This window comes from Poeciliopsis prolifica, unplaced genomic scaffold, assembly GCF_027474105.1.
Source record: "Poeciliopsis prolifica strain line A6 unplaced genomic scaffold, Auburn_PproV2 SCAFFOLD077, whole genome shotgun sequence".
Classification (NCBI taxonomy): Eukaryota; Metazoa; Chordata; class Actinopteri; order Cyprinodontiformes; family Poeciliidae; genus Poeciliopsis; species Poeciliopsis prolifica.
This window is the reverse complement of record NW_026562452.1, coordinates 404576-430085: the sequence shown is the minus strand read 5'-3', so window position 1 is coordinate 430085 and position 25510 is coordinate 404576. Positions and strand designations below refer to the sequence as shown.

The window sequence follows — 25510 nt, the reverse complement described above, 5'->3', positions numbered from 1 at the left end:
AGCTAAAGTCGAGCTTGTGACGCCATGAGATAGATGGTCATTTCATGTTCCAGTGAAATTTCTACAGTCAAAAGATATTTTAATAAGATTCGAACATCTTGGGAAGTTTTTCAAAACCTGCAAGCATCCTTAATGATTCCTGTACCTTTTACTCCCAATGTAAATGCATTACCAGGTAAAAGAGGGGCTCGGGTTTATCCTTTTTTTGAACAAACATCTTGTCTCAAAGTATTAATATAATACTTCTTGTATTTAGAGTTGATTGTTTTAACAATATTTTTGCAATCAATGACTGCATCGGTGCTGCAGTGACAATACATAAATATAGAGAAAATCAAAAAAGAAAACTATTATATGTAATAGCACTGATTTGACACAAGATGGAGGCATTATGTACACAAATGTATGGACTCATGATTATAATTGATTTTGTTAAGCTTCTTCAGGAATCTGAAAGAACTGTGTTAAGAACGATTTGTGTTTATATATCTGTCCCCATAAACTTAAATAAATAAATAAATAAATAATCAGTAAATTTTCAGACGTCTCTGGGACCGACATTAAACCATGACATCTGTAGATTTCAAACTGCCTCCATCTCATGTTTGCTTGGTTTTCTCATTTACAGAAGACTAAACTGAGGGATGGTCAAGTGTTGACAATCATGTTCGTGAGCTATGTGGGCAAACATACCACAATTGTCTTTTGAAATGTAGTCTACACAACTATCTTATTGTTATTGCAATACGTAAAGTGTGATATTTTCTATTGACAATAATTCTCTCATGCTTGTTACTGGGAGTTGAGCCTACATATCTACTTTGTTATGAAATATGTCAAGTACCAATTACAGATGATTTATATTTATTTGATTTGAGACCTAGTTAAGATTTATATGTTCAGCACATTTATAGCACCTGGAATTTAAGTAAATTACAGATATGATGATTTTGAAATTTACATCTGAAGTTCTGCACAGCACTCAAGTAGTCTGAAGAAATACATTTTTTATTCTTTATTAATTTTGTTATTTCTGGATGGCTTTTTACTTTTACTTGAGTAAAAATATATTGAAGTAGTGTTACTATACTTGAGTACAATTTTGGGGTACTCTTCAATTCTGATCGTACTCAATATTTTAGATACAAGCAATAAAAGCGGATGCAACCAGCCCATGTTGGACGTCTTTCGGGGCAGTTGTTTTTTGTTCAAACCTAACCCTTTTCTGTTTTTATATTATCATGTCTACTCATGAGTCAACCATGTTGTTCAGGATTTGTTTACAGCACCTAAAACCGACCATAATCCATTCAGTACAGATATTAGTGACCGTGTTTTCTCTGTGTGGCAGGGAAATGTAGTGAGCAAAAGTGAGACATAAATCCTCCGCAGTGTGAACCCTTTGCTCACCACCAGGAGAAACTGCAGCTGCGTTCAGAAAATGGCCGACAGATTTTCTAGGTTTAACGAAGAGCGTGATTTCCAGGTAATGCACATCAGAAGTCCAGAGACTTTTAACGGATTTTGCACGTTGAAGTATTTTAGAACATGGGATATGTCTTAAATGATATAAAACAATCAGTATTTTGCAGCCAGCTGCGCGCATTTCGGCGTATTCGGTGCTTGCTAGCACTGCAAGCTAGTTTAGCCAACGCTAGTCCACTGCGGCTCTTTTGACATCAGTTTTCCTAACGTCTCCGAGCTTTATCCCTGTCACCAAGGTCCAGTTTTATTCTCGACACTTTCCTATTATCTGAACAATTTAAACCACTCACCAGCAAAAATGAATATAGAGCATGTACCTGCTTATTAGTGACCTTGGGTATGCAGGTTGTTTATCGAAAAATGCTAACGATGCGAGCTTTGCTAACACGAAGCTGTACTTGAGCTTGCTGTTCCCTTTTGACAACCAAAAAGTAAACAGTGCTTGTTTAGTTAAGTTATATTGATCTCATACTTGTAATCTTTTGGTATAGTTGTTTTAAATTACCACAAGTTTGTATTTTGAGGGTTTTAAACAGCAAGTTCTACACCTGCATAACAATACATATAGAGCAATGTCTTCTGTTTTTGCTGATATAAATAAAACTACAACCAATCCGCAGATTACCTATATGTTTGAGTAAACTCGATTAGTTTCACTTTTTTAAGGCAGAAATTATAATTTCACTGAAAACAAAATAGGCTTAACCCAGATATGTGGTGTTCCTTTTTATTAATGTTATTTCAATGTATACCAATACCTCCGAAAACTCAATAACCGAGTTTTTGTAACATTTCGTTGGACATCTTTTTGCAATGCAAACTTTTTTTAAATAAAATAAATAAATACAAATGCAAGAACAGCCGAATAACTTAGTTCCACCATGGCTTATGTTTCAGCCGTTTGTCTTTTTCTGTCTTATCTGGGATCTGTGGCCACACCCAGCCAAAGCTAGACACATTTCTGGCCAGTAAAACTGTCATGTGTTTCTTGTGAGTTGGTGCTTTCTCATCTATCATTTGCATTCATTTTAAGCAAATGATGTAATTGAAGTGTACAAAGACTTCAATTATTCTTATGTAGGTAGGAATTATTTGCTACTTGTTTAATTGTTATCAGACAGTCTGCAATACACAAAGCAAAACATAAAGTCCTTTCTTGCATATTTTTATTGATTTATTTTATAGCTATGAAGTCATTCCATACAAAACAACTTTTATAATTGAATCTATTTGTTATACTGCTAGATTCAGGTCTTGCTTAATTTATATAATTTTTTGTAATTAAAATTGTCTTATAAAATGTGTATTTGTCTTGCTTATAATTCTTAGTTGCCTGCTTTTTAAATGACTTTGTGGTGATGTTTGTCCACCTAACTGCATTTGCCATAGAACTGTGTTTTCAGCTATGTTGTCAGTAAGAACCTAATTGCTGTGTGGTCTGAATGACTCTGTTGAGGATCACTCAGGGCCAGCACAGAGTATCTTTGTGTGTGAGGTCTGCAGTGAATGCATTCATATGCTCAGCATTCAGAAAGTTTCTTCATGGATAGATGCTTGGTGCCAAGCAACGCAATCTGGAAAATACCCACAGATGGTTTAACTAATCTCTGCTGCACTGCCCAGCTAAGAGCTTTTCCACTTTATGCTTTTCCATTGGGTGTTGCAGTTTTAGCATCTACTGCAGAAAATGCTAAGCTATGTATAATTCTTGCAGATGTTGAGGATAGTTTTTTTTTTTTTCTCATGGCGGTTGAGGTACCGATATTGTTAGTTGGTATTGAAGCCCAAGATTCTAGCAGTACATGTTTACCAAATTTTTAAAATTTTATTTATTCTTGTACTGATCAGTAGAGGAAAGTGAACACTGTTTGTAACGTTGCAGTAGATGTCGTGCATAGTCATATTGATTATGAAACAAGTATGAGGTTTTAGTGGAGACCATGTGACATTACATAGAGCACATTATATGGTCTGAGTAAAATGTAGAAGGAAAGGGGAAGCAAGTTATTGATCTATTCATGCATCATTTTATGTTTTCTCCTTTGCATTTCACCTTTCAAAATCCCAATTTATACTTGTGTACATGTGGTGTTTGATTTAATGGCAAGAAATTATGTCAATATAGATTTCTGAAACTGCAGATTTGCGTGAAAATGTATTAGCAAATAGCCACTGTAGTCCCACCAATTGACAATCTTCTCTTTTCAGAAAAACTTTAATGAATAGTTTCCCAAAATGATTGAAGTGCTACCAAGCATATTTCACTGCAAAAAGCTGTCAATGATGAAACTGCAAGATAATATATAGTACCGGTATCGGAAAGAGAGAAATAAAAACAGAATGTCACATAATTTGTATTTTTGATGCCCTTTCCAGACGCTTTCTATTTACAATCCCTGGGAGATTTTAAAATGGTAGAAACACACTTTATAGCTGACCTTTTTTGTAAAGCAGCAGTTGATGTGACGTTTAACCAGTTCAGTATCAAAAGAAAGCTGCAGTTGCCTTCATCCCTCTGATAATTAAGCAGACCACATATATACTAATGAGCGACGAGACCCCAAAATCACATCCCTGACACAAACTCATTATATAAAAACATTTGACACTATGACTGTACACAAAGCAGCCAAGAACCAAAACCTCAGATCATTTCAGTTCTCAGAAATCAGTGACTAATTGGATTTTTTAAAATTGCATCACAAGACAGATATTTATGAAATACTATAAAGTTTGTTGTACATCAAACAACAAATTATCATTAGTAAACTTGATGACTGCATTTGTTTTTTTTTCATTCAGGTTAAATGTGTTTCAATTTCTCAGGGTGGGAATCACTTTGACCAGTATGAAGAAGGCCAGTTGGAGCTGGAGCAGGCGTCCCTGGACAAGCCTATCGAATCGGTAAGGTTGCATCCATCGTCCCTCACCATTGGACCAGCTGTGAAAGTGGATATGATTGGTCCAGGGAGGAATAAGAACCACACCTTTACTCCATGCTGTGTAGATGCATCTAGTGTTTTCTTGAACATATTTGCCACCTAACCTGTAGAATCACTTGTCAGTGTCCATTAATACCCTTTAATTCACTCCCACTTCTCATGACCCCAACCTACTTCATTTCTTCTGTGACATATAAAAAGATGATTTAGATCCTAGATCTTCCTGTTATATGTGCAGCCCACAGATAACCATACGTTTTTTTTCTTCATAAGTCTCACATTAGTCATTGTTAGTCATATTAGCAGAGATAATGTTGAGATGAACCTATAAGCATGAAGTGGATGAAGCACTGTCATATTGGCTGATATCTGAATATTGTAGCTGCTCATCAATTTACAACAAAGTAATTTGGGGTATACATTTTTTTTTTAATATTTCACAGCACTTTCATGTGGAAATTCTGCTATCAGAAATGAAGCCACATTAGATTTCAGTTTAAGAAAAGTTGCATATTTAATATTTTTTGCATTAAATAGAAATTATTATTTAGCAAAACAAGGCAGTGCTTATTCCATGTTCTTTGTAGAAAAGAGGTTGCACATTAGATGGTGTGAATGGGTACATTTGTGTTTGACTGAGTGTTTATGTAGCTTTTAGAATGTACGTGTTAGTGTATAGTATTTGTATTTATAGGACAGTTATCTTATTGTACACAACTTGGGGTGTTCGACATTTCTCTCCTGCAGCGAATTGGCCCCCTATTAGCTAAGCAGCAATGACCTGGTTTGTATTTGCACGCTCTGCTTCCTTACTCCTTATCTTTAGGGTCCTTTGTAACGCTTCTTTATCTTTCTTTCTCTACTTTTCTCTCTGTTTCACGACTGTCGCACCTGATATCTTATTCTCTCTCTCCTTCTCCCTCTCTCTCTCTCGCTCTCTTTATTGCTCCCTCCCTTCTACACAGTGATTCGGTGTACAGTACCCTCTGTCATTCTGTGCTGGCATGGTGCTTGTGCAACTGGGACTGCATTTTACGCTGAAGAGGCATATTGATAATAGCGCAGGGAGCTCTCTTTTTCTGTCTTCCTCACTTTCTTCACCCTTCTGTCTTAAGCATATTGGTGAGCAGGCCAATCTCAGAAGTCCTCAGAAGTACCAGGAAACTTTATCTCAAGATTATTAATGCACTTTGTCAACCAGTCAGATAGGGTCAGCAATCCTGGATGTCAAGCTTACATTGTTTTTTTGAATGATAATACTCTTATTGTTGAAGACAGATTAAAAAGCTAACTTGGAATAGCTGAATGAAGCTGGCCAAGATGAGCAGGTATTCTGCAAACTTTAGTCTTGAGTTTTTATTTAATAATCAGTTGGGACTGTAGTACAAATATGAAATTCTACTTCCATCTCATTTACACATGATCTTGTATCTGTTTTTAGTTTCACACTTTGGTCATAACTCTGAGCTTCAGAATGAAACACTCTCCCAACCAAACAATACCAGTATTTTGTCCATGTGTATGGTGGAGAAGTAAGAGGACAAGTAAGAGAGAGGGGTGGCCTGCTCACCTGGCTTTACCTAGCTGTTTTGCTCCTGCGCTATTATTTGTGGAGGGGGGCTGAGGAGCATGCTGCAGCACCACTCAGCTCCACACATCTGTGGAAAAAACAAGCTGTGAAGTGTCACCTTATCACCACTATCAAGTTTCCTATTATAATTTTGTGGTGCTCTAAAACAAGACACTTTTTAGACTATCATATGGATTCTAAAAAAATCTGAGATGCTTGAATTGGTATAGTAAATGATAAATATTATTTTAAGTTAGCTTAAAGAAAGAGAGGAATAGAAATGTTTAGCTTTTTACATTTAAGCTCTTAGTCCAATAATGCATACATTTAGAGCTGTTCATAAGTGTTTCAACTCAGCTTTTCAGAACCCCTCCTTTGCCATTATTTGTGTGTGAATTATAGGCAGCTAGAGGTCTGTGGTATTTTATTGGGATCTTTTTAAATTCCTGTCTTACTCTTTTTGGTCTTTGCTATTTTTCTCCTAACACTGTTTTGCATTGCATGTGTTAACTTGGTAGCATTAAGCACTATGTGGTCTCAACACTCTGTGTTGTTGTTGTTTTTTTTTTTTTTACTCGGACTCATTCCTTATTGTCTCTTATCTCCCCCAGTCCCTTAAATTCTACCATCCACCTTCCTCCCTCCTATTTGACCTGGTACCACAGCGATATGCAGTGGGCAGCCTCAGAGCCACAGAACATGAACACTCACAGGAAGGAAACATCTGTGAATCCCACAGAGAAACTAAATTCAGGTCAAGAAGTTACTGTACATGTTTTAAATGGATACATGTAGTTACTGTGGCTCGATATGCTATTTAAACCACAGTTGAATGAGTCATTTTAAGTTTGTACAACTTGATATTATTGAAAGTATTGAACCAAATACTTTCTCTTTTTAAAATACTTCTTAAATATGAAACCACTCACAGGAAAAGGCATCATTTTAATATTCAGTCATTAATTTTAGCACCACTTGATTTACTTTTTGCGCAGGCTTTAATCATGTGAATAGAAGTTATGATTGTTGAATTGTGTTGACTAAAAACCCAGTTCTAACCTCAAATGCTTAAATCTTAAATAAAATAAGTGGGGGAAAAATTAAGAAATTAACAAAGCAGATGATTGATCACAGTATTTGCGATAGTCTGAAGTATGTCCCATCTTTGAAATTGGGGCTTCAGAATTATAAGGTAAGTATGCTTTTGAATTGTTATATGTAAATTAGTTCTTTTAATAAGACATTTGTTGTTTTTTTTTCAGTATATCTGATTGTAGAATCTTAAACTTTATTTTTCTTGGTAAAATAGAAGGCACCCAGGCCTTCTGTTTTACTTGCTTAGCTTGTTACTCCAAAGCAGTTTCTGCTTCGTCTCACCTGTCACATCTGACACTGACCAGTGTGTTCAGATGTCTGAATTAAAGAGACTGTAAGGAGTTAAGAGGAGCAGAGCTTGTCCAAAAGCAGCTGCTCTTTGGCCTGTGCCTTTAGGAAATGACAAATGTTTGATCTGTTTCTAAAGTAAAACATTTATATAGATTTAGGCATGAATACATGTAACCAAGATTCTCGATCCTGAAGGTGGATGATTGCACATATTTTCCCATTAAAAAACACCAGCCACTAAATTACTGCATTCTCTGAGGTCTCTAGGTGGGGTCCCCTGCATATCACTTCCTTTATCCATATTTTTTGCCATGCATTGTGCCAATGACAGCACATTGCACACTTTTATATATATATAAAAACAATCCTTGTAGATTTTATTTTGCTTTAACCTTTTGTTTATTTTTTCCTTTTCTCCTGTTTTAACAGTCAGTTGGTGGATTTATTGAAATGTCTGCCTTTTCTGTTTGTATTCAGTATAATGATTGTTTCAAGGCAGAGAGAGATTTGTATTTTTAAAACCTAGAGAAGCTAGCAGAATTGCAGTTGAAAGCGTTTGGTCGGTTTCTTACGTTGTGTCACGTGTGACTGTTTTTTTGACAGCCCAGTATTTTAAAGCCAGGTTCGTATGGAAATGCCTTCACTCCACTTGCACTGCTGTTGGACTCGCCGTCGTTGCTTTCATCCATCTGTCAATTCTTTTGGTGCACTCATCTGCTGTCCCAACACCCAGCGTACACGTCATCTCTGGCCACCAACCTCCACAGAATTCATTTTGACCTAATCTGTTTACAGTCAATAGGCGCACACTGTTGCTGCCTCCAGCCTGCTCTACCTGGTTTGTTTCTAAATTCTCCAAAAATGATTTGAAATATGGCTTGATTTGATATTCACAAGATTTCAGATTATTTAGCTGGACTGTTTTTGTCTGGTATTTCCCAGTTCATAGTTCTGAGTGGATTAATTTTTTTTTTCTTTTCAAGCAGCATATGCAACTCTGCAAACAATTAAATATTGGCATCCTTAACATTGCTGCACGTTAAAACTGTAGCAAATAATTAGGAGACACAGAGCGAATGACAAGAGTAATATTTCCTAGAAGTTACACTTAGCTTTTCAGTACCGGGAAAGAATAGAAACCTGCTAAACTTCAACAAGTCATACCAAGTTAGATGTGTTGTTTCCTCTCTGCCATGTGATGTGACTAATTTTTTATTTTTTTTTATCTCTTCCTGTGGAGGAAAAGACCTATGACAAACAAAGTACACAGGGTTTGGATAAGCATGAATGGAGGATGAAATAACAGGACAACAGGAAGTGACACCCTCTTTTCTTTAGATAGCAGGAGGCACAAATCAGTCACATGGATTTGTTTATTCTAGTCATCATGATATGGCATTTTATGATACAGCTAACTCTAGATTTCTCCTTGAAATACATTGAGAGCAAAAGCTGGTGACAATATGTGATTTAAAACGAAGGATTAAGTCGAATTCCCTCCACTTGCACCATTGTGGACAGAGATGCGATGTGTGCCGTGTGTTTGAGGCCACTACTCCCTTCACATGCTCTAACCTCTTACAAACCCAGTTCACTTCCATCACCTGAAAATCCACCTTCACCATGGCTCAGCCTGCTCTATTCTGCCAATTTTCCTGACCTCTTGTCTAAGAGGCCTAATCAAGCATTGTTGAGCCATCCTCCCTCACTGTGCCTGATCCATCCGATACTAACTCAGCTGGAGTTTTGTTCACCTGTCCTCTACTCCCCCTCCCCAACCTCCCGACTGTATGTGTACCACTCACAGTGCGCTTACTAACACCGACGACCCTTTTTGTTAAAACAATTTAACAAAAAGCTGCATGCTTTTTTTGTTTTAGTTTTATTCCTTCCCCTCACTTTGTTTGTGAAAGTCGACGTCAGTCTCTTTGTGATTATAAATATCCTTTCTGTTTGGTTTGTATGTTTTTTTTTTTTTTGATAGAATGCAGCACTCTGGTGAATGTTAGACAAGCTTGGAATAGTTATAATCACAACAAAAATCACTGCTTATAAAGAAATGTCATTTTCTTGTTTATATGTGCTTGAGGATGTACTGTAGTGTGTAGTGGTGGGATTGTCTTGCATTTCACTTTGTTTTTGTTACCTCGCTTACCAATACTAGTGAAATAACATGACTTGCTCAATGGCCCCACAGTGTACTAGAAAATGCTCTTGTGAATGTTTTTGAACAATCTTCTTTTGCTCATTATCAGTTGTCAGATCCAACCAAGATTGTTGATGCACATTATGGGAATCTTGAGCAGAAATGTGAAAATGTGTATAGGTTACAGCAGATTACCAAATTGTTGCTCATTGTTGGTGTGAAAATGGTTGGAATCTGACAATCTAAACGCAGGAAGTGTCCAAAAACATGCCCAACAGTCATTTTGGTATATCTAATGGGGTTCGAAGTACACTGTCGTCCTTTTCATCTGCACACCCACAGAGCCCTTCACACATGCATAATCAGTCCACTCTGGGCCTTGTAATGGTAATCCAAGGCCCAAAAGCTCCACTTCTGTCTGTTTCTTTTGCTCTATTTTTGTGACACCTGAATGTCTCATGGTGCTCCCCTTGTCATGGTTACGGAATTACAGCAAGCTTGGGTTTCTGATCTACATTTTGTTATTGCTAGATTTCCATACCTGTTCCGTGTCGCTTTTCTTTGTGTACGAAGATTCTGCGCTGTAGTGTCTCATATATGTATGCGTGCGATACATATATTGCCCTCTCCTTCCTCCTCCTCCTTCTAACTTCTTACATAGTGGATGTTATTTGATGTGTTTATCTTGATAATAAATGATAGTTGTTTTTCTTTTTGCCTGAAAACGTTATTTATTTATTTTTTCAAAATACACTCATGACATAGGAGTAAACCCTGCAGGTTGCAGACCACACAGAGATTCATGCATTTACTTAACATAGAGGCAATCTTATCCTTCAACTCAAGTCTCCCAGCCTTTTTATCCCTCTCCCCAACTGCCCTAACACTCCTTGTGCTGGAGGACACTGATTATTACACGCTGTAGGTGATGACAAGAATGATAATGGTGATGGTGGTGGTGGTTGTGCTTATGATGATAGTGTGATTTGAGTGTTTCGTTTGTCTTGATGTTTTCATTCATGCCCACAGGGTATAGCTCCTCTTATTATTGGAATATTTTTGGTTTTTTTCTCCTCTCTTCTCTCTGCCAGGATAACATCGGGCACCGGCTGCTTCAGAAACATGGATGGAAGTTGGGGCAAGGACTTGGCAAGGCCATGCAGGGTAAGGGTTCACTCTGAAGCACACTCATGTTCTCAGTTTGCTGGTGGCACTGAGCCACTATCTACTTTTGTTTTCTTTCTTCTCATATTTTCATTCTTTTGTTTTAAACAACATCCTCCCTGATTTATTTTGCTCTTCACATCCTTTCTTTGACCTCTTCCTTTTGCCTGATTCTGGATTGGAAAAATTGTGGCTAACGCAAACATGATTCCAGTTGTTTTTGTCGCTCTCAAGTGAACTTGGAGATGGAAGAAAAGATTCATGGAGTCTTGTAGTGGATTAAGTGTAATCCTTGGTGATTTTTATTTTATTTTATTGTAAACTGGTATGTTGACATCTAGTTTAACAAGAATAAAAGTTCAGAGTTCTCTCATATTTTCTGATATCATTTTTATTTTTTAAATATTTTTCATATATTTTGCTGAAACTCCAAATACGATATCATGTTAGATGTTAGAATTGGTATTTTTAACAGACATTTAATGTTGTTGCCATGTAAACTTTAGCTTTAGTGGCATTTTGGATTGCATAATATAGTGAACTTGGACTTGTTGCTTTATGTTTATGTTGCTTTGTCCAACATAAACCATAAATGCAATTTAAGTGAAGATTAGATTTAAAATGCTCAAAAGTAAGGTTGCATCACACTGATGCTCAAATGTGTGCAATCCAACTGGTTGCTAATATGCACAAAACTAAAACCAATAATAATTTATGTTTTTAGTATTAATATGACGTAGCACATTAGGACCTTTTTTAGTTGTTTCATCTGCACTGAGCTGCAAGTCCAAGTTCACTGTTAAACAACTTCAACTTGAGTAATGCCTTATATTTTGAGGTATTAAATCTCCTGCACACAGGTGAAACCATTAGAATCCATTTATTCCAAAAACAGACCAAAAAAGTAAGAACTTTCTTGCTTCTAACACATATTCAGAAACCTATAGCTCTGTAGCATAGGACATTTTGTAGGTTTCTCATAGCCTGTTTTTGTACCATTGGTGGTGGTTTTAACCAAAGTAAAAGTATTCTTGCTTAAATATGCATGTAGTTAACCATTTTAACTCAACATGCAAAGCAGTTTGTCACATTTATTCTCTGTCATGCAGTCTGTTGTTTTTGTGAGACACTGCACAAGACAATCATACAGTGATGAAAGATGAAAACAGCATTTCAATCTTGTATATTAAACCAACATATTTCATTGGCAGTGTTTCTGACACATAAGATAAATTTTGGGATTTGTATACTAAATAAATTATGAAATTCAGTTTTCATAAAATTGTTCAGGAAAAAGATAACTTTCCCCAGGTAATTTTGATGCTCATTCTGAGAGTAAAGCCTGAAGATTAGGGTGTTTGAGTGTGTGGGTTGGTTTTGGCTATTTACTACATTATTAGCTCAAAACTGTTGTGTTCAAGGGTTTAAAGGATAAGTAGCAGTGATTCAAACCCCTGGCATGTTTCACAAAGCCCTTCCTTGTTTTGTTGTTTAACTTCCATTTCTAAGTATCTTCCATTTTTCCACAGTGCAACAGATTTTTGATTTTGTTCTGTTTTTTTTTTTTAAGAAATAATCACTAATCTTAGAAATTTACCTCAAAAGGATGCCGCTTGGCATCGTACCCAAATGCCAATCTTCCGTCTTAATGCTTAATTGGGCCTCTGTTTATTATGTTTTTATCTAATCCACCCTCTCCACTACATCTGATTTATTACAAATCATTTTAGTCTTTTCTCAGCCATCCTTCATAATTTGTTGCAAAATTTAAATTTTATTCTCCCTAAAATGTCCACCAGCAACATCTGTTCTAAATGTTAACATTTCAATTATGAATGCAACTCAAACTATCAGGGAAAAATCCCAGATGAGCTCAAAATATTACCACATTAAAACAGTTCAGATGAATATCCTCCACAGAGAAGCTTACTGCTGAAATTAACTGTTTATTGTGAGACATTATTTATTGGTTCTGTTGTCAGATAAAACTGCTTGAGGTTTGCTCAGAAAAAGTTGGTATTGGGCCATAAAAGTAATTTTTTTTTACAAGCAGGAGTGTATTTAAATCAAATGAAGACTGACATTGTAACTGAGATCTTCTTGAGACACTACAGGGAAGCCTATTGTCTGGTTGAGTGGGGTTGGTGTCTTGTTGCTGCCCAACTACTTTTTGTTGATGTACATATATAGCCTTAGTTTCTTGTCATCTCAAAGGTATTTTCAGCATGACTGGGGCAAGTGAACGGATTAGACCTGGAAGCTGTTTCTTTCTGGGCAAGCTGACAAGTGCATTGAGGTCAACAACATAGCAGAGAGAGAAAAAAAAATCCATCCATGTTTATTTCCATCCAGCCTTGAAGAGCTGAGTAGCAATATATTTGAAGTGATAAGATGAGCTTTGTGTGGAGGAGAGAACACATCGCAGGGGATGACTGTGCTCTTGTTTGTGCCTCTGGCAGAACTCACATGGTTATGTAAGCATCCTACATTGTGGGCAGACGAGACTGCAGCAAATTGTGTCCAGTTGTTGTGTAGGAATTAGTGGCCCTGCTTAGAGACTGCTGTCCTCTCCAACTTGTGAGTAAGCTTCCATACTAATCACAGCATCACATCTCATTGAAGTATGCTGGATAATCATGGTAATCTTCCTCCTCTTTCCTGTCCTCCTTGCCAGAAGAGACAGTTGTTGACATTTGAAGTTAAAGCATTGTCCCCTCTTTACGTTTTTTCACTGTATTGACTTTGTTCTTGTTCTTCTTTTGTCCCTTTTTTGCCCCTTTTAGGTAAGGTTTGTTGGATCCCTTCTCTATGTCAGTATGCATGTGTGGGTGTGTTTTCTTTCTCCCACTCTGCAGTTGACCTAAGTGTAACACTCCTTTTACAGTGTATCATAGGCTAATGGCCTCGGTCAGCTTCTTCCTCTTTGCTTCATAATCACTAAACCTTTATTTCAATCTGCTTAAGAGAAAATGCTTCGATTTGCACCAAAAATCAAGATCCATGTGAAATCAAGGTAGATTTAGGAACCCATGATTCATGATTCACATCCCCTAGAATAATCATCTCCACATATTTTAGATTTTTTTTCCTCCCCTCTTTGAGTTTCCGTGGCTGCTGTTGAAGTAATCTGATTGGCTGTAACCACGGCTCAGACTCTGAATGGCTTGCCGTGTAGAAAAGTTTCCCCCTCTGCTTGTTTACCTTTTTCTACCTCTAAAACAGTGAAAGTTGTGTCTGTATGTGCGTGGTCATTATGTGGGACTGAGATGTGTGTGTGTCTGCTACTTACCAGGCAATAGAGTCGACTTACAGGGAAAACCTCTCCACCTTTTTACACTCCGAGTGTCTCTGTCCCCATGGTACAGACTTCCATCCTCCCCCCATTTCTTTGCTCCTCCTGCACAGCATGTTTGTCCAGAGGTGTACTCCTGCTTGCCTCAATCTCTTACTTACCAGAGGCTTTAAGCAGTGTTGGAGGTAGGATGCAGAATTACAATGTTCAATAAATAAAAACAATGTGAAACTAAAAAAAACCCAACCTCATCCATAATTGTTGTTTAAATCCTCCATAACACCAATAGCATTGCAGAAGTGACTCTAAACACTGCTCAAAGCATTGCTGGCTATTCTTTCAGGTACGTTCCTATATTTCATGTTTTTATTTGTTGTGGGGTTAAGCACATCCCAGACTGAGCTTGCTGGCTGTAGACTAGCCAGGACAAAGGATCTTGAGGAGAGATCCTTACTGGGCTGACAAGCATAGGCAAGGCAAAAAGCTTAGAGGGGGAAAATTGTGGTCTTCCCTAGAAGCATTCATCATATTTTAAAAGACAGCTTAGTTGATTTAGGCACGGGTCAGTTATTGTTATCAAGGTCAATGTTCTTAAAAGCAAGTTATTACTTTTCCTTCAGACAGTTTTTGTTGTTTAAAGTTCTTATAGAGAAAGCATCAGGAAAAAATTGATCTAAATGGCCAAAATAAAACAAAGACGCATCTGGTCATTTATAAATTACAAGTGAAAATAGCAATGTCCTGCATATCTGAGCTTTTATAAATGAAGTCAATGCAACGCGACAGGTGTGCTGAGACATTGACAACAGCGCCTGTGCATAAAATCTGTTGAAAATTTCTCCATATACTTTTTATAACAATGATGGTAGAGGAACAAGGTTTATAAATCCAAGCCGAGGAGATGCTTGGAATATAAACTTTTAAATTAAACTACCAGCTTGTTACACAAACTATATTTTATCACTGAATCATTCCCTCAAGCTAAAATAGTCAGCGGGGGCTGTGGCTACCTCACATAGCGAGTCAGGGTCATAACAGAGAGGAGCGACTTCAACCATTAGAGCTTTAAGATTAAGCACCTGCATAAATGAATATAAACAGTATTTATTCTTCTGTAACACTTTTATATTAACTCTGTAGTTAGTTGTAAATAGTAAATCTACTACATCTGCAAGAGTTGGCTCACAATAGCAGATGTTTCCTTCAGAGACACTTATTGTTCAAAAGGAGCCTTGTTAAAACATGATTCATGTTGTCAGAACTGGCACATGCTTAATTGAGACTAACCAGTGCTGTCTTCTGTCTCCCACATTTTGCTAAACACTGCTGAGCAGCTGGCTTCTGCACTTTTCCCCCCTTGCTTACAAGAAAGAAAAATGAAGATGTATGAACATATTTTAATCGACTAAAGTCAGTTATGATGCAAAACTGTCCTGCTTATGTTTTAATAATAATTCAAATAAGAATAAACTTGACTGATTTCACCTGACAGTGCTTGGAAATAATTTTTTTTCCCACAGTAGCAAGTTAGAAGCAGCATCTCTGCTGAGATGTCTGCAGACTGACTATGAGCTGGTAGCCCAATTTGTTAATTAGTACATGCTTTTTGTGATCTGTTTCACTTAGGGATGCAGCGATATAAAAATTTGAGTCAATATCTGATATGACTATTGCTGTTATGGCACTCTGACATTGCTTCTCTGCTTCAGTTAAACACCCGACAGTCTTGCTCTGCATCACTGACACAGTCTCATATGAGCAAACCAATACCACATTGCCAAATTTTTGTTTTTCAGATTTTTTTTTTAAACAGGTCATATTTGTTTTATATATTTAAGTCAACAAAGTGTTGCAGTGGAACAATTGTATTTTTTTCTAAGCTTATCATCTTGTGAGGATGCCCTGCTGGCCCGTGCCTAAATGTGTTCAATGCGTATTTTAAGTTGGCGAGAGTCATCCGGTAATCTCTTTATAAAAGGGTCAATATGTCTTAACAGGCATACAAACGTTTGACGTACTGTAGCTGCTTTTTCCCTACGGGTTGTTGATGAGCAGTAATATAGAACTTCTTATAACCTGTACCATTTATGATCAATTCTAGGTAGCGATTTTAGTGTTTTTCTGTGTTTTATGCTGCCTGGCTTTTGATATGCATTACACTTCTGCATGTAGGAAAACATAAAATTCAAAATATTGGTACATTTTATTTTAATGGTAACTTGTTGATCTGTAAAATGAATAAATGAAAGTTACTGGTCACAACATTCAGTAGTGGAAAAGCTTAGGTTTAGGGGATGGTAGTCTGGTTTCTTGGGTTACATTTTCAGTCAAAATGCACAACATCACTTTAGGGGCCTGGGGACTTGGACAAGCGGTTTGAATTAGTGGTGAGAGGAGATTCCTGTAAGCACCTAGCCCTGAGTAAAGGGATTAGGTGGGTGGGGGTGGGCGGTGACTCACGGAAGACCCTCTGGTAATAAATGCCCTGAAGCCCCATTACCACACACCCAACCCCACCTGCCCTTCTCTGTGTGCCTCAATCTTCCTGCTTAACCAATTGGTGTTTCTTTTTTACAGCGATTTGATCCTGCCCATGTTGTGCTGATGGTAAACTTAGTGGTAAATGTTATTTTATCCCCCAATTGAATTGTTTTGTTTTTTTTGTTTTAATTCCTCCCATTATTTTCATTTTCCTCTCATCAGAGCACAAATGCTACATAGGCTTTCAATTCTCTCTGTCCTAGTCCTCATTCTGCTGCTTGTATATTACCATGCATCTGTATTACTCTTAGAACATTGTCATTTTGTTTTCAGTTTTTTTTAACCTTGTGATTCACACCTTGTGATTTTAGCTGTACATTGTTTTTTGTCTGGTCCTTTTTGTTTTCCACTGGAATGGGGTAATGCTGGAGGTATTGTCACTGTGTAGAAAGACTGATGATAGTTTGGGATGATTGTAATTGGTCAAGAATCTTCAGTTCTGGGCCTTGCTTGTGACTCAGTTCAGACAGACCACTGCAGTGGCTGGCTAACAGATCAGACTTTTTTTTCTTCACTGCTTTGATTTTGTTTGTGAAAGACTGTGAAACCACACATCTTTGAATAGACTTGTGTTCTCAGTGTCACACAAACAGCCGTTCCCTATTAATTCCTCCATTTAAATAAGGCACTGAGAACCATGAGGTGAGAGGAAGATACTGGTATAAAACCATCCAACTTAAGAGACACTGCAGTGGGACTGAAAGTCCAGGCAGGCAGAGACATGTTACAATGTCCATGCATCAGCGATTTCAGAACGAATAAGTCATTGGGCTGTTCTGACTTAATTACCTAAGGCGAGTACAGGAATGATGCATAATTACATCAACCGTCTGTCTTACCTTCCTCAGTTTAACAAGGAATCTACTTTCCTTTCATTTTGGAAGCATGCATTTCAATTTGGAACAAATCCATCCAGGGTCATATTTTTTAATAATCCCAATGGCATGCCTAGAGATCTGGAGGGGAAAGAAACAATTGTGAATATATTGGAGGGAAAAAAAAACTGAAACCAAACTGAATTAAAGTTGCCATCAGTAAGATTGGTTTTTGTATCTGGCTGGCATCAGGAGCAGCAGACTAGTCCAAATTCTTTTTCTGCTTATTCTTTTGAGATTCCCGTGTCTTTCTTTCTTTCTACCTATCTGTCTGTCCTCCCCTTTCCTCCTCTTATACTCATCCCCTCATGTTTTACCAGGTAAGTATCCCCTTCCCTTGCACTGTCAACATGGCGACACCTGGCCTGTGACGTCACTCTGCTGTAGTTCAGTGCTTGTGTCTTTATTTTTTTATTTTATTTTTTTACATTCTCTCTGCTTTGTTTGGCTGATTATAAATGGATCAAGCAATTTGTGTCAATCTCTAAAGTAGTTTTGATTTCTAAATATTTCATATCTATAATGTTTCATTCTGTTTTGGTTGTCTTGGTTTTATTTTTCTGAAGTTAATTTCCTTCTGTTCTAGCTCTTTTCACAGCTTACGTAGTATAACCTAAGTGGATAGGAAATTAATATTTTGATGATGGAGAACAAAAAGGGAGCTTGGGAAAGTCAAACTGCTTTGTACCTCGTGACAGTAAAAATTGTTTGCTACAGACAGTCCTGTTATAGATGAAGCAATTGGCTTAACATGCTTGTTAGGAGTTCCTCTTCCATGAAGGATTTAGTAATGAAGACATCTGTTGCAATCTTGCCCAATACCATATATGGGTACATCACTTCCCTATAAACTTGTCTTTCTGGTCGAACAGGACTTTAACACAGGGAAGTGGGGGGGTGCCATTTCAGTATAGAATTAGGCCTTGTCTTTATTTAATCCACCAGAAATGTATCAAAGCTAAAAAGACTCTAATCCACCGACAGTGCCTACTATACAAACCAACAGCCACATTGAAACTTTCTAAGTCACATTTGTTCAGAAGTTGGCTGTAGTAAGCTGTGAGAATGGCTGGTGTTTGGTTCACTGTAGCTTTCTGGTCTCTTTGCACTTTCAAGGCAAAAATTCTCTAACCCCAGCACCCTATGCTCTAAAAGCAGGCTGTCTTCGAGTTGGTGTTTGGTCTCCATCTCAGAAACTCAACTAGTCTTCTCTGTCTCTTTTGCTTCAGGACGCACCGACCCTGTGCCCATTGTTCTTAAATATGATGTCATGGGGATGGGCCGAATGGAGATGGAGGTAAGATGCTGGAAGTTATCCATTTGACCCCATGTAATGTTCATGTTTATATTTATAAGCTGTTGAGGCAAAGTCAGGCACATTTACTTGGTGTAAAATTAATTAGAATCTCATGTCCTGTTGTAGCTGATCCCAAACAAACATGCTGGTGTTGATTCTCATTCCAATCTGTGTTGAAAAAACTGAGGAACAACATCAGCTGCTTTGCTGTGAGCCATCTGAATAAACTAGGTCGCTTGTTATTTTGTTCTGTCCTCAGTTGGAAATCTCATTCTGACACCTAAATCTAAAGCATCAAATCCTTTTTATATGACAAAAAAAAAAAAACTACAAGTCCCAAGGAGCACCATGCACACATGAGCTAAAGTTGTCTTTTAGAGTCCAGGAGATGCAAGAGGAGCACGTTGTAAATTATCATTCCAGATTTGTCAGTGCTAATTACTTACTGTATTGCATACCTCATGTTATTTGTCCTCAGAGATTCTATTGGGAGACAAAGAAAAGAAAAACAAATAATCACATTTATCTTTAAACATAAGAGTTATGCAAAAAAAAAACCTTCTTGTTCTAGTGGCCTATTTCCGATCTTCAGTTTTGCTCGGTTTTGACCTACTGATGGTGATTTTAGCCCATTCTTTGGCTCCTTCAGTAAAATGTTGACGGTAGCATCCTTCTGTCTGCATCACTGGCATTTTTTTAAATGTCACTTCCAACCCTGGGCTATGTTTGGCCTTTATTTAATCTGCATTTACACAATAAAAATTATTGTCTTCCCTACATTAGAAATACAGAGAAGTCAGCATGTTTTGGAGACTACACAGCAGCAAAAATTAGCTCCCTCTGTCAAACGTATAAAATGGCAGACTGCTGTTGTTGACTCTCAGACTGTTTGCTGGAGGTGCTGGAATTGATGTGTTTGTCCTTTTAGCTGGACTATGCAGAGGATGCCACAGAGAAGCGGAGAGTGCTTGAAGTGGAAAAAGAGGATACAGAAGAGTTGCGGCAAAAATACAAGGTAAAGTCCTTTATTTATTTTGTTTTTTTAAATGACTTAACATTCATCAAAGAAGATGATTGCTTGTGTGTTTTCTAATCTTCTTGAAAGTAACACATTTTTTTTTTTTTTACCAAATTCAGGACCAGGTGGAAAAAGAGAAAGCTATCGCAAAAGCGCTGGAAGACCTGAGGGCGAATTTCTACTGCGAGCTTTGTGACAAGCAGTACACTAAACACCAGGAATTTGACAACCACATTAACTCATACGACCATGCCCACAAACAGGTAATTTTTTTTTTCTCTCTTGAAGCAAAACGGTTCATCAGTAAGATAAAGTAGCAGTTTTCAGATGTTACTCAAGACATCTCTTTCAATGTCTTGGAAATAGGTATACGTAACAGTTTGCTCAACTTTTATTACCCATCTGATCATGACACAAACATGAAAAGACGATGTGAAGAAATAAAAAATCTGATCACATTCAGTTGCCACACATGTGAAAAGGAATGAATACATGTCCTTTTTAATATGATGCAGAGGTTAAAAGAGCTGAAGCAGAGAGAGTTCGCTCGCAACGTGTCCTCCCGCTCTCGGAAAGATGGAAAGAAGCAAGAGAAGATGCTGCGTCGACTGCACGAGTTGGCTGAGCAGAGGAAAAAGGACAAACAGGACCGGTATGATCATATCACCTCAGCGCCCTCTGCTGGCCGTCAGTCATTGAATATGTGTTTAAGATTATTTTTACCTTGCTTTTTAGTACGCCTGGAAGTGGCCCAATGTTCAAAACAACCACAGTTGCTGTTGACGGGGAGAAAGAAGGAGATGGGGACGGCATGCCACTTGAGAACCCCATTTTTACAGATTCCATCCTCGAGAGTTCACCGTCAGAGAAAACTGGCCAATCTTCCCCAAAGCCCAGCCCAACTTTAAATTTTTCTCTGGGGAAGAACACATCCTCATCCTCATCCCCAACCCCTACTGGCACATCAAAAGTCAGTGTATCATTCTCGTTTGCAAAGAAAGCCCCAGTAAAGCTGGAGACGGCAGCGGCTGTGTTTGCTGATCATGGCGAGGAGGCCGTGGAGGAAGAGGAAAATCAGGAAGGGGAAAAGGCTGGAGGACAAGAGGAGGCATCTGGATGCAGCACAGAGAGTCCCAGAAGAGCACCTGAAGGAGATGAAGGAGGGGAAAAAGGTGGTGTAGCTGGGGCAGAAGATATCCAGCAGCCTGATGACGGAGGATCCTTGACCTCGACTTTAAACAAACTTAAGATGATGATGAAAAAGGATGAAGGATTTTCTGGACAAGAACCACAGTACTACCATTACATCCCGCCAGCTCATTGTCGTGTAAAGCCCAACTTCCAGTTTTTGTTGTTTATGAAGGCTTCTGAGCAGTGCCAGAGCAAAGACGATGAAGATGAAGAGGAAGTAGATGAAGTTCAAAAGGCTGAAGAAAGCTCTGATCAAACAGAGTCCAAAGAAACTGAGTGTAAACCTGAACAAGAACAAGGTGAGGATATATCAGCAACTGAACCAGAACCGCCTCCTTTATCACCTAAAGTGAAGACAGAGGACAATATCTCATCTTGTGAGCAAGAGACCGTTTCAACTGCTTCCACTTCTCCTACTCAGAAAGCAGAGAACACACAGAGCATACTCGATACAAACACTGGTCCAAAAGTCCCAACGGATCCCTTCTTCCCTGTCCTGAGCAAAGATGAAAGTACCACTTTACAGTGGCCAACGGAGCTTCTTGAATTTACAAAAGCTCAACCTTCACTGTCTTACAGCTGTAATCCTCTCTACTTTGACTTTAAGCTTTCAAGAAATAAAGGACTGCGTGGTGGGAAATCAGCAAAGTCCCTCAAGCCTGGAGAAGAGGCTGATGACAAAGGGCAGGTTGTAGCTACTTCAACAGCTGAAGCCACTGTACCAGAACCTGAAGCATGCACTGATAAAGAGACGCCTGAGATGAAGGAAGATCCCAGCCAGCCAGGACCTGATGAGCAAAAACCCACGACTGCCAGTAGTAGCACAAAAAAGAAAAAGAAGAAGAAGAAGCATAAGAAATCGGGGAAACATTCAAAACGCAAAGGAAAAGAAAAAGATGCAGCTGGTGATGCAGAAGAGAATACGGAAGCAACACAAGAAAAGCCTAAAAAGAAGAAGAAACACAAACGGAAAAAGAGCAAAAACAAAGCTCAAGATCAAGAACAGGTGGCAGGTGATGATAAAGAAAAAGTCAAGCCAAAGTTAGAAGATAAAGCTGCTGGTTCCTCTGTTCAGTCCACAGCTGGAAGAACAACAGGATCCGAGCCAGGTAAAAGGAAACGCGCTGCAAAGGAAGTGCCTTCTAAATCTGGAGCAGAACAAGGAGGAAGTGGAAAAAATAACGACAAGAGCAACTCCTCAGAAGATCCCTGTAACTCTAAAAGACAAAAAACAGACTCGAGCGGATCGCAAAATGCATCATGTTCTACATCTGCTCAGAAGAGTCCAGGTCACGGTCGACCACCCAGCAGTGAGAGCGAGGAGGAAGGCGGCTCCAACACCCAACATTCACGTCATCACAGGTCCAGCCCACGAGAGCAGCGGCGCCACCACAGCGAAGAGTCCAGACGGTCCCACAGTCGCTCATCAAGGCGGGGAGAACGACGTGGCAGCAGCCGGCGGCACCATCGTGGCCAAACCTCCCGCAGTCGCTCCTACTCCAGCAGTTCTGGGCGCTCCTCAGCAAGAAGTAGCGCCTACAGTCACCGCAGCCACAGTTATTCCGACAGCTACAGCGACTACAGCACGGAAGGCCGCCGACGGAGGCGCTCTAAACGTTCATCTGACTCAGAGTATGAGCGACGGGGCAGTCGAGGTCGCAGGCGATCCAGAAGACATCAATACTCCTCTTCATCCTCAGACGATTCCCGCTCTCGTTCTCGCAGCTACAGCAGGAGGAAGCGGCACCGGCGGCACCACCACAGCAGCTCGAGAAGCTCCAGCAGCTGGAGCCGCAGCACCAGCACAAGATCGTGGAGACGAAGCTATAGCCGGAGTCGAAGCTCAGCGAGTCGCTCCTCCAGTTCCAACAAAGGCTCGCCTCACCGACGGAGCGCCAGGGGTCGGGCAGACAGCGACACACATCGCAGAGACTTCAACCGATCTCGGATTTATCGCTCGCAGTCTCCTCGCACGTCATCGCGAAGCCTCAACCGGAGCAGCCACACATCAACTTCCCAGACTTTGAGGCCGGTCGGGTCTCGTGATGCAGGGGAACACAAGAACATGCTTACAGCGCGGCAGTTGCTTGAGAGGGTTCAGTCCAAGAAAAGTTCAGAGGATTCTGCCTCCGGAACAAAATCTGGGATTAAGATTAAGGATCCACCACAGGGTTACTTTGGTCCTAAATTACCACCAGCCCTGGGAAGCAAAGCCATGTTGCCCCTCTTTGGTAAGCTGCAAGCAGGGAAGAAACCGTTGATTCCCCTAACGAGACCCGATGAGGGAGAGAAATCAGGAACGGGGAAGGGTTCTGAAGCGGATGGAGAGGTCATCCTAGTAGAACACATAAGGGAGTTTCCCCCTCCTCCACCGCCCCCAGCGCCACCAGTGCAGAAGGTCGAGGAAGTGCAGCAGAACACAGTGACACAGGAAGAGACACAGCAGCAGTCGGCCACAGAAGAGCAAGTACACCAAGAACCACAGCCACTGTTTGAACAAGATCCTTCCATGATTATGCCCCAGTATCAAGCAGAGCCAGGTCAAGACCTCTCCCAGAACTCCATGATGGAGTCAATCATGCCTGAAATGCAGCAACAGCAGCCAGTGCATGGTTACCCCGCTTACCACCCGTCCAGTCTGGAGGAAGATGGCATCGAAACGGAGGAGGATGGCCTGGCACCACTGGAGAGTCAGCCAATCACATTCACTCCAGAGGAGATGGAGAAGTACAGCAAGCTGCAACAGGCGGCGCAGCAACACATTCAGCAACAGCTTCTGGCCAAGCAGGTCAAGGCCTTCCCCTCTGCTGCTGCCGCTGCGGCCGCTGCTGCAGCAGCTGCTAACTTAGCCCCGGCGCCCCCTCCACCAGCCCTGCAGCAGATCCACATTCAGCAGCCAACCGTCTCCGTCGCCTCTGGGACATCGATCACCACTGTCCAACATGCCATCCTGCAGCACCACGCAGCCACCGCTGCTGCAATGGGAATCCACCCCGCGCATGCCCACCATCCTCACCCTGCACATGCCCAGCTGGCACAGGTGCATCACATTCCCCAGCACCACCTTACTCCCATCTCCCTGTCCCCGTTAGGCCACTCTCTTGGTCATTCTTTGGGACATTCTCTGGGGCATGCAGGGCTGATTCCTGCCCACCCAACAGCCTTCCTCTCCGGTCAGCCTATTCATATTATCCCTGCTTCTGCACTTCACCACACACCCTTGGCGCTCCACCATGTCCCGCACACAGCCCTCTACCCAACACTATTCGCACCTCGGCCGTCACAGGCTGCTGCAGCAGCAGCTCTCCAGCTACACCCACTTCTACACCCAATATTCTCAGGACAGGACCTCCAACATCCGCCGAACCACGGCTCTTGAGTGACGATGGATGCAAAACAGGATGTAAACATTCAGAACACTGATAGAGGTCTGCGACGATCTTGATTTAGGGATGGGGATGAAGTCTTTGCATCAGTGTATAGGAAGTCAGACATGTAAAATCACAATTTTACACTCAGAAGGTGGTCATTACGTGGAGCAGCCTGTTTGGTTAAAAAAGGTGACACTAGCGTTTTTATATTGTTTGGATTTTTACATTTTCTTGGTCACTCATGTTTCCTGTTTTAAAGGCCGATTTATAGATGTAATGAGACGTTCTGTTGAGATTGTCTTATAAACCAATTGGGTCGGCATTCCCAGCCTCACTAACCACTGGAGTTTTTTTTTTTTTTAAGTTTTTCTCATTTATGCAGTCATAATCTTTGCTAAGTTTGGCATCCAAGGAGATCCATAATGGTTGAGATTATATAGAGGATCATGATGAGACAGGACATAGATTTTGTTACAGAAACTTAACAACTTCACCTCTGTTGTGATGAACTCAATGATGTGACACTTTTCCCCATATAACTACCTGTTCTTTATTGAATTCTTGGTCTCAAAATAATTTGTATTGCTGTAGTTTGTACATATATCATTGTGTAATGTGAAGAAGCCAGCCATCCATTACTATGAAATAGCTTTGGTGTCTAAACTGGTATGACACTGTCACAAAAGATGTCCTCTCTAAATTTGCAGAAATGTGGCAGAGGTTTTAACATCTCTAATACTCTGAGGCAAAGCTCCTGTTTTCCCATGGGAGGGTACGTGTGAATGAATTGCACTGAAATCTGTACATTGGGGTGGTGCTTGGGCATCATGTAACAATAAGATTGTAGTATACTGCAATAATTGTATTTTTATTTTTAAATTATTTTCCAAATGCTCTTCAGAAGAAGAGCTTTGTTTGGCTTTTTTCTGTAATTTTGTAAATAAAAATGCTGTAGATTAACCTATTAACATTCTGAAAAGGTTGACACTGCTGTTGGTAAAGCAGACAAATTACAAGTTAGTTACAACATGAATATGTGTTTTATCAAGGTTGGATCTTAAAATGTTCCCGCTGAGGATGGCTGGGATCCCAGACAAGTTATCTGTCAAAAAACAAAAGTTGTGACTCTTGTATTTTTAAAAACATAACTGTTTCAACAAATAAAACTTTGAGTCCATGTGTTTTTGTTTTTCTTTCATGGTTTAGTTTTGATTGCATTATTCCAGTCCCAT

General features: G+C 39.6%; 1 protein-coding gene across 6 annotated transcripts; it reads left to right on the top strand.

Annotated features, from left to right (window-relative positions):
• Positions 1 to 1411: 1411 nt before the first annotated feature.
• Positions 1412 to 25455, top strand: gpatch8 (G patch domain containing 8). 6 transcript variants are annotated; one of them, XM_055021596.1, is made up of 9 exons: positions 4316 to 4389; positions 5175 to 5211; positions 7987 to 8005; positions 10621 to 10693; positions 18631 to 18698; positions 19627 to 19713; positions 19836 to 19979; positions 20232 to 20368; positions 20452 to 25455. In XM_055021596.1, the coding sequence occupies exons 4-9, from the start codon at positions 10687 to 10689 to the stop codon at positions 24284 to 24286; spliced, it is 4278 nt and encodes a 1425-aa protein (XP_054877571.1). In that variant the 5' UTR covers positions 4316 to 4389; positions 5175 to 5211; positions 7987 to 8005; positions 10621 to 10686; the 3' UTR covers positions 24287 to 25455. The 6 variants fall into 6 exon arrangements, with proteins under 6 accessions (XP_054877568.1, XP_054877571.1, XP_054877569.1 ...); XM_055021593.1 differs by lacking the exons at positions 5175 to 5211; positions 7987 to 8005 and adding an exon at positions 1412 to 1486 and having other exon boundaries at positions 4312 to 4389; XM_055021594.1 differs by having other exon boundaries at positions 4317 to 4389; positions 7987 to 10693.
• Positions 25456 to 25510: the final 55 nt, after the last annotated feature.